This window comes from Dipodomys ordii, unplaced genomic scaffold (genome assembly GCF_000151885.1).
Source record: "Dipodomys ordii isolate 6190 unplaced genomic scaffold, Dord_2.0 Scaffold106, whole genome shotgun sequence".
Lineage (NCBI taxonomy): Eukaryota > Metazoa > Chordata > Mammalia > Rodentia > Heteromyidae > Dipodomys > Dipodomys ordii.
Window position 1 is genome coordinate 7,973,369 of NW_012267322.1, and position 16,600 is coordinate 7,989,968.

General features: G+C 55.4%; 1 protein-coding gene across 2 annotated transcripts in view; it reads left to right on the plus strand.

Moving 5' to 3' along the window:
- Positions 1-281: 281 nt before the first annotated feature.
- The window catches only part of Cpne2 (copine II), a 32,303-nt gene continuing 15,984 nt past the window's right edge, over positions 282-16,600 (plus strand). The window contains exons 1-6 of one of the 2 annotated variants that reach the window (XM_013027898.1): positions 282-350; positions 8,655-8,863; positions 11,791-11,970; positions 14,148-14,222; positions 15,762-15,833; positions 16,484-16,567. In XM_013027898.1, coding sequence (XP_012883352.1) covers positions 8,690-8,863; positions 11,791-11,970; positions 14,148-14,222; positions 15,762-15,833; positions 16,484-16,567 — 585 coding nt within the window. In that variant the 5' untranslated portion in view covers positions 282-350; positions 8,655-8,689. The remainder of the gene's footprint in view (positions 351-8,654; positions 8,864-11,790; positions 11,971-14,147; positions 14,223-15,761; positions 15,834-16,483; positions 16,568-16,600) is intronic. The other variant, XM_013027897.1, reaches the window with a different exon arrangement.

Genomic DNA, 16,600 nt, shown 5'->3' on the forward strand with positions numbered 1-16,600 from the left:
AGCCAGGGTGCACAGCCAGGACCCCAGAAAATGGGCATCTTGGGGTTGAACCATTCTGGCACCCGAGGATTGGGTTGTAGGATGTTGGGGTTGGGGGGGAGATAGCCAGGGCTTCTAGGTGACTGGGAAGCGAGGTCAGGTACACTGCAAAGCCTTTCTGCTCAGATCTTCAAAGAACTTGCAGAATTGCCAGCTCCGGGCGTTTTATCAGCCCCAGCTTCTATAATTCCAAGGTGCTATAGTGGCTTTTCCTTGTCACTTTTCCTCAGGGTCAGTAACGCATCCAGCACACATTCTGTGACCGGCAGAGGTGACAATAAGATTGGATCCTGCCTTAGGCTTAAGTGGTGGTAGGTTCCTTCAGCCTGTATTTATAGAGGTGCCATGCTGGAAGTGGTGTTCTGCAGGGCCCAGGCTTGAGGTAGGGCCGTGGGTCATTGGGGTTCTCCTTAAACAGTGTATTGAAGTAACAGAAAATTCTGCCAGCGCTGGGAACGTGGCTCAGGTAGTAGACTAGCAAATGCAAGGCCCTGAGTTCAGATCCCAGTACAGCCCCCCAAAATTGAATGGCCAGTGAACATGGTGGTGCATATTCTGTAATCCCAGCACTCAGGAGTCTGAAGCAGGAGGATGGAGAGTTCAAGACTAGCCTGGGCTCCAACGCAAGACCCTGTCTCAAAATAAAAAGGGCTGGGGATGTGGCTCCATGATAGAGAGTTGTCTAGCGTTTGCAAGGTGTTGGGTTCAATCCCCAGCACCAGAAAAGAACAGGAAAGAAAAGAAAATAGCCAGCCTGCATGTGAGGCCATGACAGCCCACAGACCAACAATTCTGGCTCAGCCCCTGGATGCAGGTACTTGGCATCCCTTCTAGTCCGCCACACGCCACCTGTCCTGCCACTGTCCCTGCTGCCAGCAGCATAGATGTCCGTGTCCGGGTGCAATTTCATGTAAAGGAAAACAGCCTTGTCCTTCTCTGTCTATCTGCTTCATTCAGTGGGCCTGTGAGGCTGTCCTGTGCTGGCCACTTCCGCTGCCCCGGCACGGGCCGTCCACCATCACCCCTCCTGGTGCTCAGGGTCAGGCAGTTCCAGCCGAGGGCTCTTATGAATAGCGCTGTCATGGAGCTTGCTATTGTTGTTTGGCAGTACTGAGATTTGAACTTAGGGTCCCACACTTGTGATACAGGTGCTCTACTACTTGAGCCATGGCCCCAGCCCTTTTTTGAGCTAGTTACTTTTTCACATAAGGTCTCACACTCTTTGCCCAGGCTGACCTTGGACCATGGTTTTTCTACCTCCTCCTCCCACATAGCCAGGATGATGATGATGATGATGATGATGATGATGATGTGTGTGTGTGTGTGCACGTGCACGTGCACAGCATGCACACAATGACACCAGGCTTGTTTGTTGAGTTAGGGTCTCACGAACTTTTATTTATTTCTTTTGGCTTTGGCAGCCCTTGTACGACAACCTTCCCATTTCCACCTCCCGTGTGACTACTGCTGTGGAGATTCTCGCCCATGTCTTTTGGTGAACATCTGTGCTGGGTGTTGCTGGGGTCACCCCAGGGGGAGGCATTAATTTAGCTTTCACAGGCTCTGCCAACCGTTGGTCCTAAATGATTGCACCAATTCCTGTTTCTTCCAGCAACCTGTGAGTTCTTGTTGCTCCAAATGCTTGCCAAAGAGGAGAATTGTCAGGGGGAGGGGAGAAGAAGGGGGTGGATTTGGGGGAAGAGGGGAACAGGTACTCCATTTTGCTTTTGGTTTCACTGAGCTGAGATTGGAGAGGAAAAGCTACGGAAGGGTGTGTGGAACAGCATGTGCAAAGTTAGGGAGGCATGAAAAAGTATTGCTGGAATTCAGCCAGGGCCCCAAGGGCAAGGGCAGGACCTGGGAGCCCTTGGGAGGGGGTGGGGCTTGAAGGCCGCGCTGAGAGCTGAGCCCTGAGAGGCTTCTCCATGCCAGACATTTAGTCATTTCCATTGGATGGGTAGGAAAACAACAGATGCCCAGAGGCCAGATGACTGGCCCAGAGTCTCATCCATCTGCAGGGCTGATCCTCTCCCAAGTTAAAGTGGTGCTAGCCTGGGAGCCAGGAGGCCGGACTGACTGGGCCCAATCATCCCGCCCCCAAGGCATCATGCCCATATGGAGAATGGTTGTGGTGACAGGCTTTGCCCTGGGGCTCCGGCACCCCGGGGCTACCAGGAGGCTCCAGAAATTGGAGCTCAGCTTTATTGTGACTCATTTATTTCAGTTCTGCCTCTGTCCGCTTGGTCCCTCCCACCTCCGGCTGTCTTCCTGCTAGCCCTGTGGGGCTGGCCTCTCCGGCTCCCACACCCCAGGGACGGTGAGCCCAGAAGCACCCAGACCCAGTTTCCACCCCCCGGGTGCGCAAGGCCACAGCAATGGCTGTGAACTTGGCTGGACCGTGGGGATCCGTCATCTGGTCAGACCCCAGTGGGAACGTGGCTGTGCGGGTATTTTAAAGATGCGATTAACATTTAAATCGGTAGGCTTTGGGTAAAGCAGATTATCCGCCCAGTGTAGGTTGAGATTCCTCCAAGAAGTCCTGAGACTTCCCCGTCCCCTCCACACCTGCCCATTCCTCAAAGGAAGCCCCTCTGCACACAGCTATGTGCTGGGCTCAGTTTCTCTGGAGAACCTGGAGGGGACCACTGCCCTCTCCATGGCTAGTGGTCACCCTGGGCCTCCTCACCTGGGATTTGCGAGGAAGCCTCAGGTCTGGCCAGCCGCTCAGGCCCATCTGGGAGGCGTTTGAGCCCCACCTGAGTACTCGGGAGACCAGAGTGGCCTGGAGGGTTTGCTTAAACCCTGGAGGGGGAGAGGGAGGTACCACCTCTTGCTGCTCACCTCTGAAGGCCGCAGCAGCCTCCTGGGGCCCAGTGTTGCCTGGGTTCTGGGGAGACCAGGGCCACCTATCAGGGACCACACGTAGCAGGTAGGGAGCCCTGAGCGGCTTGGGAGTCTTTGATGTCAGATTAGACCCCCATACCCTCAAGCTGTGTGTCTGAGGTTAGAGTCCTCTGTACTGTCAGAGGTTAGAACTTCCCCCAAGGAGGCTGTTGTACTGTCAGAGGTTAGACACCCCCATGAAGGCTGTGCTGTCAGAGGTTAGACCCCCCCATGGAGGCTGTGCTGTCAGAGGTTAGACCCCCCCTCACCATGGAAGCTGTGCAGTCAGAGGTTAGACCCTCCCCTCACCATGGAAGCTGTACAGAGGTGAGACTCCCCCCCCCCATGGAGGCTGTGCAGTCAGAGGTTAGACCCCCCATGGAGGCTGTGCAGTCAGAGGTTAGACCCCCCCTCACCACGGAAGCTGTGCTGGTCAGAGGTTAGACCCCCCCCCCTCACCATGGAAGCTGTGCTGTCAGAGGTTAGATACCCCCATGGAAGCTGTGCTGTCAGAGGTTAGACCCCCCCATGGAGGCTGTGCTGTCAGAGGTTAGATCACCCCTCACCATGGAGGCTGTGCTGTCAGAGGTTAGACCCCCCCATGGAGGCTGTGCTGTCAGAGGTTAGACACCCCCATGGAGGCTGTGCAGTCAGAGGTTAGATCACCCCTCACCATGGAGGCTGTGCTGTCAGAGGTTAGACCCCCCCTCTCACCATGGAGGCTGTGCTGTCAGAGGTTAGACCCCCCCTCACCATGAGGCTGTGCTGTCAGAGGTTAGACCCCCCCCCCTCACCATGGAAGCTGTGCTGTCAGAGGTTAGACCCCCCCTCTCACCATGGAGGCTGTGCTGTCAGAGGTTAGACCCCCCCCTCACCATGGGAGGCTGTGCTGTCAGAGGTTAGACCCCCCCCTTACCATGGAGGCTGTGCTGTCAGAGGTTAGACCCCCCCCATGGAGGCTGTGCTGTCAGAGGTTAGACCCTCCCCCCTCACCATGGAGGCTGTGCTGTCAGAGGTTAGACCCCCCCCTTACCATGGAAGCTGTGCTGTCAGAGGTTAGACCCCCCCCCCATGGAGGCTGTGCTGTCAGAGGTTAGACCCTCCCCCCTCACCATGGAGGCTGTGCTGTCAGAGGTTAGATCACCCCTTGAAGCTGTGTGCCCTCTCCTAGGCTCTGCTGTCAGAGATTAGAGGTCCCTCCCACTTTCAGGCTATGCTGTCTGAAGTTAGAGCCTCTTTTTCTTTTTAATTAAATTTTATTGTCAAGGTGGTGTACAGAGGGGTTGCAGTTACATTCATAACGAGTGCATTTCTTGTCAAACATTGCCCCCCCCACCAATTTTCTCCCACTTTCCCTCCCTCCCTCCTCTGACTCCCCCCACCCAGCTCCTTTTTAACAGGATCCCCAGCCTCAGTGCCCCAGGGGGTCCACCTGGGAAGGAGTGTGGGGGTTGTGTCCCGACCACCCTTGTGCCCTGGGCCCTCCAGCACAGATACGTAGCCTAGAGCCTTATTTCTTGGCCCACGCTCTTCGGTGGCCCCGCCTCCCCAGGAGTTCTGGCATGCTCCCTCCAGAACTGAGCTACAGTTGACCCCACCACCCCCTAGGAAAACACTTTTATTGCCCAATCTTGGGGAGCCAGAGAGGTTAGGTAACTTGCCTGAGGTCACACAGCAGGGAGAAAACCGAGCCAGCATTCAGATCACAGCTCTGTGGTCCTCACTCGAGGCCCAAGTCTCTGTCACTGTGGCTGTCACCAGCCACTCTGTCCAGCTTTGCCTCCTTCCTGTCACTGGCCCTGAGAACAGAGGGATTTTTCATTTTCCAAATGCCAAGCCAGGCTTTGATTTTTCCGATGATGTAGGCAGCCTCGCACCGGAAGTCCCACAGGTGCCCTGCCCGCCCCAGGCTTGGCGACATGAAGTCACCACAGCCTTGGCTCTGCGTCCGGCCTCTATCCTTCCTATGCCATAGCGTGGGGCCTCAGTTTCCCCTGTGAAGTGAGTCCCTCTGCTGCTGGCCTCTCAGAGCAGTTCTGAGGGTTCAGGGCCAGAAATTCGGCTTATGGTAACCTTGAACTCGGAGCTGGGGAGAAAACACAGATGGAGGAGCCTCCTGCAGGCTCCCAGCACCTCATGTGAGAGTGGGGCTGCTGGACACCCACTTGCAGACCTGCTCTAGCGCCCAGAAAGTGCTGCTGGTGCCTCCCTTGGGAACGTAGCTTTAGGGGGACAGATGACAGGCATGTAGACAAATGACAGATGATTTCCCTGTGGAGTGCATGGCTGGTGAAGGAAACAGCGTGGTCCTGAACACATTAGCTGAGTGACGAGGGAAGTCCTCGGAGGATGTGACAGTAAGCTGACAACTCCCCATCAGGAGAAGACGTGGGAAGTGCAAAGGTCCTGGGGCCAGAGTATGGAACACCTTTGAGAGCAGAGGGAATGAATGGCAGTTTAGAGGGAGTTAGGATCAGGTAGCAGGAGATGGGATCTGGTCAGGCAGGGCTCCTCCGGCCTGGGGGTGGGATTCTGTACTTCAGGGTTCAATGGCAGGAGAACTCAACATGTCTTTTTATTTAATTTCATTTTGAGACAGTCTTGCTCTAAAGTCCACGCTGGCCTGGAATTCTTTCTCCTCCTGCCTCAGTCTCCCAAGGGCTGAGATTACAGGGAGGCCCAACCATGCCCTGCATCATTGCACCCAGCCCCTGAGTGCTCGCTTGTGGAATGAAAATGTGAACCTGTGACAGGATGAACGCTTCTGTGAGAGGGAGCACTGGGTGTGTGTGGCCGCCTCGTAACCCCTTTTGTGGAACTGGGGTCACCCCCAAAGCCTGTGCCCAGCCAAACCAGGAGTCAGGACCATTCCTCCAGTAAGCCCTGGCTCCCCATGCCCCCTCCTCCTGCCTGAAACCTCAAATTACCTGCAGCTGATGCCTCCAAGATGCACAGGGCAGACCCACCCCCCCTTAATGACACCCTGCGCCTTGTGCGGGGGGCGGGGGCTGGCCCAGCCCGAGCTGTGGTTTCTTTTTCCATTGCGTCAGGCCCCGGGGTCCGGCCCACCGGCCCCGCTGCCGGGCTGGCACCCACGGCCACTCTGACCCCTTGCCTGCCCCAACTTCAGACATCATGTGCTCCCCATTTCGGGGATCCCGGAGCTTCCTGCCTGAGGGTGAGTGAGAGAGGAGGGACGGGTCCCCTGGGGGGAGGTGGGGGGAGTGAGCCATCCCCTTTCTGCCCACTAGGAAGCAGGGGCTGCGCCCGTGGGAGGGAAAGCTCTGGGGAGCGGCGCTGTGGGGACAGGAAGTCATGTTCCAGAGCCACGTGACCAGACCCACGTGTGTTATGGGACAAGGATGTGAGCAAGGCTGGCCATTGGATCCCACCCTACCCCTCCGAAGGAGCCCGAGCCCAGGATGGGTCTAACACATGGTGGAGGGCCAGCAGTGGAGAGGTGGCAGCAGACTGGTGTCATGCAGGGCTGTGACCAGGGGTGACCCCTGGAGGAGCTGGAGAGGGGGGCGAGCACTTGCTTTGTCCCCCCCCAGCCCTGCAGCCATCATCTTCTGAGTTCCAGCCCCCCCTGGCTTTTTTGTCTCCCCCCCCACTCCCCTATGGGTCCACACCATGTCCAGCCGTCTCCCCACCTGAGACCCCCCCCTCCTGGTTTGTGCATGGCCTTTACCAAGATATGGCCTTGTCTATGAATCAGGGTTGCGGGCCTGCTGCCCGGCCCCTTGCTGCACCCTGGCTAGGCTGAGGCCTGGCCCCGCGCAGCGCAGCGGTCTTCCTCCTGCACGCACACCCCCAGCTGGGCGCCGCCAGCCAGCGCACCGTGCACTGGCTGCTCTGGTGGAAACAGACAAGAATAAATCCCATAAGCAAACTGCAGCGCCTGCCCAGTGCTCCAGGCTCGTATGATTATAATGAGGTTCTGGGAACACGGTTGGGGGCTTGGATGGAGGAGGGGACCATGAATGGCTCCATCAGGACTCCCTCCCTGCCAGGCAGGCCCTGGGGCGGGAGAAAGGGGACCCACCTCAGGACCCAGCGAGGGCTGTTTCTTGGGACCAGGGGGCAGGGGCTCCCATGTGACCGTGGTCCTTCCTGTGGGTGCCAGCAGCTGTGTCTTCTGCATGTGACAATCTGCTCTTCCCACGGCCATAGTTAGCTATTGAAAAGGCAAATCATGCCGGCCCTGGTGACGCACACCAAGCCCAATGACACACAGCCATCCCAGCTCTTGGGAGTGAGGCAGGAAGATCGTGAGTTCAAGGTTAGCCTGAGCCACCTAGAAAGACCATATCTTAAGGGAAACAAAAGCAAATTGCTTCGTGCCTCTTAAGACGTGCCACGCGCTCAGCCTGAAGCCCAGCTTCCTGTCGTCCTGGGCCTGTCCACGTCCCTGTCCACAGCCCTCCCCGTGTTCCTCCAGAGGGGCTGTGCAAGGACTAGAATAAGACTGCCATCTTTTTATGGGATTCCCAGCCCACTCACAGAGCTTGAGACCTAGTGGATGCTCAGGATACACACAGGCCTCAGTTTGCTGCATGTTCACACTTGCTCCCGGGGGACATGCAGGGTCAGCCACCCTGTAGCAAGGGGACAGAATGTTGGATAGAGGAACTGGAGCCTGACCCCCTCAGTACAGGGATGTGGGAACTGGACTTGTCCCCCATGGTGCATGCCCAGGTACCCATAGAGTGGAGATCTGATCTCCAGAGTCTTACTGGCGTGTGATGTCAGGAGGACGTTCAGGAAACGGAGGCGTAAGAAGCGATGGTCTGCAAGGCTTGAGATAACAGGTGGCGGGGGAGAGGGGTAGACTCAGAGCTCCCCTCCACCTAGAGAGGGCTCCTCACCATCCGAAACCCCTACTGGGAGCAAATGCCTGTCGCCAGCCTGGGCAGGGGTTTGGGGAGTCATGGATGAGTGGATGTGTTAGTTCACTGACTCATCTACGGAGTGAGGTGATGGGTTTCCAGTTCACTCATTTAGACGCTCATCCTTCTTCTATCTAATCAGTGTGTGCGGCAGCATCTCGCTCGCAAGTCACTGTGCCTGGGCAGGTGAGGGGCCACTATGCTAGACGGTGAGCCAGGCTAGGCTTTGGCTAAGTTACTGGAAATGAATTTCCCAGAGGCCAAAGCAATCACAGCCCTCTGAGCCACTGCACATCTGCCGTGGTCACGGAACGCCACATGCTTCACATTAACCATGGGAAGCCGGGATATGTGCCCTTCTTGTGGACAAGGACTTAACCAAAGCAGAGAAAAGCTCCAGCACTTCCTGGCCACGCCTCAGCCGTGTGTTTTTCCCATTCTCGTTCCTTCCAGCCTTGGCCCACGTTACTACCTCACCCCTCACCTTCTGTCTCTACTCTCTGATTTTATTTATTTACTTTTTGTGTGCCAGTTCTGGGACTTGAACTCAGAGCCTTGGCGCTGTCCTTTAGCTCTCTGTACTCATGACTACTGCTCTAACAGTTGAGCCCCAGCTCCATTTCTGGCTTTGGTGGTTAATTGGAGATAAAAGCCTCTTGGATATGCCTGCTGGCTTCAAGCCTTGCTCCTCAGATCGCAGCCTCCTGAGTAGCTAGGATTACAGGTGTGAACCACCAGTCCCCAGATTCTTCCCACTTCTTGAAGGTCAGTGGGTGAGGCTTCCTGGCTGCAAAGTAGCGCAGTGACGTGTGTCCCCTCCTGACCCTCCCTCCTCTCTCCCAGACTGCCAGGAGCTGCTGCTGCCCCCACCCACCCCCATGGCCTACATCCCGACCCCCTCAGCAGCGGGGGTTGCCCCCATGGGCTCCCAGTACTGCGTGTGCAAGGTGGAGCTGTCTGTGAGTGGCCAGAACCTGCTGGACCGGGACGTCACCTCCAAGTCTGACCCCTTCTGTGTCCTTTTCACAGAGAACAATGGCAGGTGGATGGAGGTGAGGCCCTCTGCGGGGCATCTGTGGTGGAACAGGGTGGTCCATGGCTGGGCTAGGGGCTCCTTCGGGATCCAGGCAACCCTTGGAAGTAGGTGTGATGTGGGCTGGTAGAAGGGGATTCCTTAGAGAATCATTACTCTTACATTTTTCTTTTATGTATATTTAAGGGTGGGAGCATGGCTCAAGTGGTAGAGTGCCTGTTAGCAAGTGTCAGGACTCTGAGTTCAAATCTGAGTACTGCAAAGAACATATATGTCTTTTAAGCATATTACTTAAAAGAACTCTATTTATGTCTAAATTATTGTCACACAGAGGTATATGTTTTATTTGTCATTTTATGTCATAATAGTTTTAGCATTATATCATATGATTAAAACTTTTGGGAAGCCCAGATGGCTCACACCTATAATCCTAGCTCCTCAAGAGACTGAGATCTGAGGATCACATTTCAAAGCCAGCCTGGGCAGGAACCTCTGTGAGACTCTAATCTCCAATAAACCACTCAGAAAACCAGAAGTGGTGCTATGTTCAAATGGTAGAGTACTGGCCTTGAGCTGAAAAGCTCAAGGACAGCACCCAGGCCCAGAGTTCAAGCCCCCGGACTGACAACAACAACAACAACAAAAAACTTTTGGAGGCTAGAGTATAGCTTAAGTGATAGAGTCACTTTGTTAGTTAAGAAAAGCCTCAACTTAAAAAAATACAAAAACTTAGCCGGGCACTGGTGGCTCATGCCTGTAATCCTAGCTACTCAGGAGGCTGAGATCTGAGGATCCCGGTTCAAAGCCAGCCCAGGCAGGAAAGACTGTGAGACTCCTATCTCCAATAAACCACTAGAAAAACGGAAGTGGCGCTGTAGCTCAAGTGGTAGAGTGCTCACCTTGAGCTGAAAAGTGGAAGGACAGCACCCAAGCCCAGAGGTCAAGCCCCATGACAAAAAAAAAATACAAAAAACTTTCATAGTTTTGCAAAATGCTAATGTGTGTGTGTGTGTGTGTGTGTGTGTGTGTGTGTGTGTGTGTGTGTAACAGCTGGGGTTTGAATTCAGGACCTAGGTGCTCTCTCTTAGCTTTTTCACTCAAGGCTGGTGCTCTACCACTTGAGCCACAGCTCCACTTTTGGCCTTTTGCTGGTTCATTAGAAATAAGAGTCTCACAGACTTTCCTGTTCAGGTTGGCTTCAAACTTTGATGCTCAGATCTCAGCCTCCTGAGTAGCTAGGATTACATGTGTGAGCCACCGGCACCCAGGGCTCACTTCCACTTATAACCCCTTCTGACTTTATTTTGTAATGAGCACACAGTCCCCAAGAAAGGCAAACAGGAAACTTGGGCTTCTGCCTGGGAACTGGTTCAGGCCTAGCCATGCTACTTCCCGTGTGGCTTTAGGCAGGTGGTTGCCCCTTTCTGAGCCTTCTCTTCACCTTTGAAATAGGGCTGACAGCAGAGGGCCCCAAAGCTGGGGACATTGCAAGGTGTCCCAGTCAAGGACACCTACACTACAAGACTGGCCTGAGGGCTGGGCAGAGAGGCAGACCTACACTGCACACACTGCCAGAGGTTAGGAGACTTGCTTCATTTCCCGGTCCAAAAGGAAACAGCATCTGTTGTGGGAAGTTGAGAAAGTTCAGATGACCCTAGAGAAGGTAGTGGAGATGTGTTGGTCACCTCTGAGGAGGAGCTTCTATTACCAGCTTAGGGTCCTGTCCAGTCTGCGTGTGTGTAAAATTTCCAAGAGCCCCGGGCCATGGTGGGCAGCTAACTGAAGAGCTGAAGCTAGGCACTGGTGGCTCACACTATAATCCTACCTGCTCTGGAGGCTGAGATCTGAGGATTGTGATTTGAAGCCAGCCCACAGAGAAGGCCGTGTAAGACTCTTATCTCCACTTAACCACTCAAAAAGAAAAGAAAAAGACAAAAGTGGCGCTGTGGCTCAAAGTGGTAGAGCACTACCCTTGAGTGGAAGAGCTCAGGGACAGCACTGAGGCCCTGAGTTCAAGCCCCATGACCAACAAAATGAAAAAGAAAAAAAGAAAGGAGCTGGATTTGTTCGCCAAGGGGATCAAGCCCAGAGTGGGTAGGGGCTACCCTGGGCTACCTGGCATGATGGCGTACAGATGGAAGACAGACAGAGAGACAGCCCTGGCCTCTGGGGAGCGCCCCAGGCCAGTTTAGGCGAGTCTGGAGCACATTCCTCCCTACCAGGTCCGTGGAACTCCTGCACCCTCTTTGGGAATGAAATCTCCCTTCTTAGGGCTCACCTGGTCCCCCAGCCATCTGTGTGTCCCCCCCACTTCCCCAGCCCGACCACCCTGATTATAAATAGCACAGGCCAAGACCTCTTCCATCCCTGCCTTGGAAATGGCCCAGGTAAGAGGGAAAGTCAACCCCGGCCGGGCCCCCAAAATAGACTGCCACCCACACTCCGTGGTTTGCGGCCTCAGGGTCCAGAGGTCAAGAGACAGAGTTTCTGTTCCGGTCAGTGCTGCCAGGTACCCACAATACCTCCCAGCTTGGGGGTCTCCCCCAGGCAGTGTGTCAGCTGTGGAAATCCCTCATTCTATGCAAGATGTGAACATCTCCTGGAGTGTGGTAACCCTGCCCCTGCCCCCCCCCCGCACCCCTCACTCCTATTTCTGTGTAAAATGTGTAGGAGCAAACAAAGGGCTTCAAAGGTATAAAGTGTTAAATCCTCCATTTTACACCAGTGGGAACTGAGGCCTAGCTGGGGAGGGGAACTTGTCCTCTTGTCACTGGCCCAGGCCAGGCCAGGGCCTGACCTCTGACCCTGGCACCAGGGAATGAAGCAGGGCTGTAAGAGTCAGGCCTGGGTTTTTCAAGCTTGGGTACATCCCGTGACCTCTGTGTGCTTCTGTGTGGAAGGAAAAGGTGGACACTGACTCCTCTGCTTCCCTGCCCCCTGTGCCAGTACGACAGGACAGAAACGGCCATCAACAACCTCAACCCTGCCTTCTCCAAGAAGTTTGTCCTCGACTACCACTTCGAAGAGGTGCAGAAGCTCAAGTTCGCCCTGTTTGACCAGGACAAGTCCAGCACGCAGCTGGACGAGCATGACTTTCTGGGCCATTTCTCCTGTAGCCTGGGCACGGTCAGTCCAGCTCCTCCCTCGGGCAGGCGTGGGGCGCTGCCCTCAGTCTCTCCCTGCTGGCTCCTTGTGTGTGGATGTGGATGGCCGGGGAGCCAATAGGCCCAGAGGGAATGTGGCTGGGTGGAGTGGGGCCAGGCTGGAGACCTGCCGGCAGCGGCAGCCATGCCCTGTGGTAGCCTGAGCCGGGATGCGGTGATTGGAAGTCATCAGGTGTGGGCTGGCTCAGCACCACAGCGCCCACCTCATAGGCACAGAGTCCTAGGTTCCATCCCTAGTGATGTGAAATTCATCAGGTGTGGTCTTTTTGTTGTTCTTGTTTGTTTTTTGTGGGTCCTGGGCCTGGGCGCTATCCCTCAGCTCTGCAGCTCAAGGCAAGTGCTCTACTGCTTGAGCCATAGCACCATTTCTGGATTTCTAGTGGTTTCTTGGAGATAAGAGTCTCACAGACTTTCCTGCCCTGGCTGGCTTTGAACCAGGATCCTCAGATCTCAGCCTCCTGAGTAGCTAGGATTACAGGCATGAGCCACCAGCACCTGGCCTTCCTGAGCATCTTTGTGCTCAAGGATAGTGCTGTACCATTTGGCCACAGTGCTACTTCCTTCTGGCTTTTTCTGAGTAGTTTATTGGAGATAAGAGTCTCATGAACTTTCCTGCCCAGCTGGCTTGGAACTAAGATCCTCAGATCTCAGCCCCCTGCGTGGTTAGGATTACAGGCATGAGCCACCAGCATCCAGCTCAGGTATGGTCTTGGTGTCCTGCAGAAGGAACAACGAGACACCCATGCTTGCCGTTCCACCTACTGTGTGACCTTGAGTCTTTTCTTTTCCTCTCTGAGCCACACTTCCCTATCCAGCTCAGTCCTGGGCTCTGATGCTGGAGTCTAGGCAGGACAGAGCCAGAAGCTCCCCACCCTAGTCTCAGTTCTTATGGCTTTGTCCCATTTCTGTTTGTTTGTTTTGTTTTTTAGCGTTTTGGCTACTGCTGGGATTTGAACTTAGAACCCTCCAATTGCTCAGTTTGCTTCACATGCCTAATGCTCTATCACTTGAGCCATGCCTCCAACTCAGCTTTTTGCTGATTAATAGGAGATGTAGTCCTGAGGTCTTTTCTTCTCAAGCTGGCTTTGTACTGTGATCCTCTAGAGCGTCTCTCAAAAGTAGCCAGGATTATAGGCATGAGTGAACTGGCAGCCAGCTGAATGCTCTTAGACAAGCCCTCACCTCCTTGTGGGCCTCAGTTTCCCCAAATTTCACTTCAAGATGATGATTATAAGTCTGTCTAGCCTAGAGGAATGGCAAAGGAATGAAACAGAAGATTAGAAGCCAGATGTCATGGAATCACAGTTTGTAAGTTTGGGAGGCTGAGGCAGGAGGATAGCAAGTTAGAGGCTAACCTGGCCTACATAGGTCTGAAGAAGAAAAAAACTATAAAGGTAATGCAGGAGCAGGTCTTAAAGACATAGGTGGGGCAGGGAACCCACACGGGCCAGGATAGCAGCCCAGAGCTTGGTGCTAGGCAGGGCAGGGATGGACACACAGCCTCGGGCTGAAACAGCTGTGCGACTTTCCCTGAGCCACTGCCCCCAGCCGTGTCTCCAGTCCTGCCTGCCCATCCCTGGCCAGGCCAGCTCTAGGCTGAGCCCCCCTCTGCTCTAGAGGGCAGGGGAGCTGGTGATACAGTGTTTGGGGTACACTGTAGACTGGGTGCCTTGTCATGAAGTGGGGTGCAGCGGACAGGCACACCCACGAAGAGCTTTTCAGTGGGTCTCTTCCGTGCACCCCTGGGTGCATGTGTTATCAGCTGGACATATGGAAATACATGGGAAACATCACAGTTTGCCCTGTGCGTGGGGGCCTGTGCATGTGCTGGGGAAGACCTTATGAGCCCTGCAGGGAGCTTTATCCAGAGAGCAAGCCAGGTCCGTGCCTGTTAGACTGCCAGACCTAGCTGTGGGACCCTGGGAGAGTGGCTTCCCCTCTCTGGGCTTTCCCAGCTTGGCAAATGCTGGTCACTGTGCCATTGTGCCCGGGATCCTGCACCTGCGGTTAAGCCAGTCTTGGCAAGAGGCAGCAGGTGGACTGGCTGTTAAGGATCCCCTGCCCCTGGGAACCTTCCCCACCATCCTGAGCCCTTCCCCCATCTCTTGTTTCCACCCCCACCCCACCCACCCCTCGTAGATTGTCTCCAGCAAGAAGATCACTCGGCCTCTGGTGCTGCTGAATGACAAGCCCGCAGGGAAGGGCATGATTACGGTATGGCTCCCCCTCCACCCGCCCTCCCCCATCAATGGGCTGCTCCTCTGGAAGATAATCACCAGCTTTGTTGGGAGTAAAAAGGCCCAACTTACAACTTAGCAACAGGTCTCTTAGCAACGGCTCCTGGCTCCACAAATACCGCGCTGGGGGGCTGCCGTGCTGGGGGGCTGCCAGTCAGAAGGCCCCACACGCAGCAGTTCCTGGGTCAGGGGCCATCTTCTCATCCCAGAGGTCTCCAGCATCCTCCCAGCGCCCCCCTCCCTGTACTGCCCCCCCCACGCCTTCCTCCCCTGGGCTTTCAGCAGCCTGGCACGTGCACACACACACACACACACACACACGCACGGGGCTCTGTTCGAGTATGTGATGCACAGTGATTTCAGCGATGCGCAGTGATTTCCCCCTGGGATGCGCAGTGATCTCGGCCTTGCACAAGCCCTTCCTGCGGAGGATTGCCTCCTTCCTCGGAGCCCTAGAAAGCAGCCCTCCCCCCTCGCCCCCCACCATTTCACAGATGAGGGCAGTGAGACCTGAGGAAGCCCCTGGGCACATCTCCCAAGGCAGCTGACCCCTGCAATGTGCAGTCTGTGTCTGTCTGTCTGCCCCTCCCTGGCCCATGCTGCCCACGGCGGATGAGAGCCATGCAGGACCCCACCCTCCCCCACTTAGCTCTCATTCCTTTACTTCATGCCCTGGGTTCAAGGCAAACTGACTCCATCCATCCTGTCCCCTGAGCATCCTAGACTGTGTGCAAGGCGCCCAGCCTCCGCGCTAGGCCTCCTTTCGGGCCTCCTCTGGGAAATGGGGGTAATGCTAGGTTCTGCCCTCCCATGAGGCCAGCTGGAGGACCGAAAGGGGAGAGGCTGTGGTGCCTGAAGCAGAAGACTAGCTTACCTTGGGAAGCCATCTTGGAGGCCGAGAAGTGAGAGGAAGCCCTAGCCAGGCTGAGAGGGCTTCAGCCTGCTTGTGTTGCTGGAGGAGGGGGGTCAGGGCCGCCAGAGAGGACTCTTAGCAGCCTTCAGGTCACAGCCGGCTGGGCTGTGGTTAGAAGTCCATGGCTGTGGAGAAGACAGGACAGATGGCCAGTGGATGGGACACCTCAGGGTGTTTAGCTGGCTCGTGCCCTTGCTGGGGGCCTCATTTTCCCCAGCTGCACAGTGCAGATGCTGTAGTACTGGTCCCTTGACCCTCTGAGGATGGTGGGGACTACAGAGCCTAGGGAGACTGTACTACACTCTACTCCCAAACCTCTCCCCAAGGACCTCCCTGCCCCCAATCTGGTCCCTGGGTCATCTCCCCCACCCCTAAGCCCCCTCTCCTGAGCCACATGGAGCCGCTTCTAGTTCCTCATAGTTGGATGGGATTCTAGAAACTGGAAACGAAGATTTGAGGAAGCCCAGAGACCGTTCTACTTTTCTGCACCCCGTCCCCCTTCCCAGGCCAGACAGTTGGATCTGGGGCACCCTGCACCCACTGTGCCTGGCTAGTTGAAGAGTGGGAGCAGCTGGCACCCCCTCCTTACCCCCTACCTTACAGATCGCCGCCCAGGAGCTGTCAGACAACCGGGTCATCACTCTGAGCCTGGCAGGCAGGAAGCTGGACAAGAAGGTGAGCAGCATGGAGGGCTTGTGTGAGTGAGAACAGGGGTCCCGTTCCTTGCCACAGATTAAACCAGGAGCCCTCTCGTCTCAGGACCTTCACACTTACACTCAGTCTTTCGCTCTTCCTTAAACATTCTCATGATTCTCGTGGTGCCCTCTCTGATGCTCTTCCACATGACCTCTGACACCACATGACCTCTGACATCTCATGGAAATGGCAGCAGCCTTGGTCAGCCCGCCCTCCCACATTTCCATTTCTAATGGAGACTCTACTCATTTTGCTTTCCGTCTACTCACTGGCATTTAACCTCTTTACAGGATCTCTAAAGGCCATCGATCCCGTCAGTAATTCCTTCAACAACATAGTTGTTATTTTCAGTCTCACTAAAATAAACTCCTGTCTGGGTAGCCTGGGCCTGTACTGGGGGTGGGGGTGGGGGCTGAGGTCCTTCTGGGCCATAGAGGCTTTGGCTCCAGCACTCTTGGATTCTCAGGCTCAGCAGGGCTGCAGCTGCCCCAGTCTCTTACCTAGCTTTACAGAGTCCAAAGGGAAGGGGCCAGGCTGGCCCAGCTGTGCAATGGGAGGTGTCCAGGCTACATCATGCCCAAGACAAGCCGTGTGTGTCCCTTGCTCATGTTCTGTCCCCCCCCCCCCAGGATCTCTTTGGAAAATCAGACCCGTTTCTGGAGTTTTACAAGCCAGGGGACGATGGCAAATGGATGCTGGTGCACAGGACTGAGGTGGGTGTGGGGCCTGGGCTATCACAGAGGGCC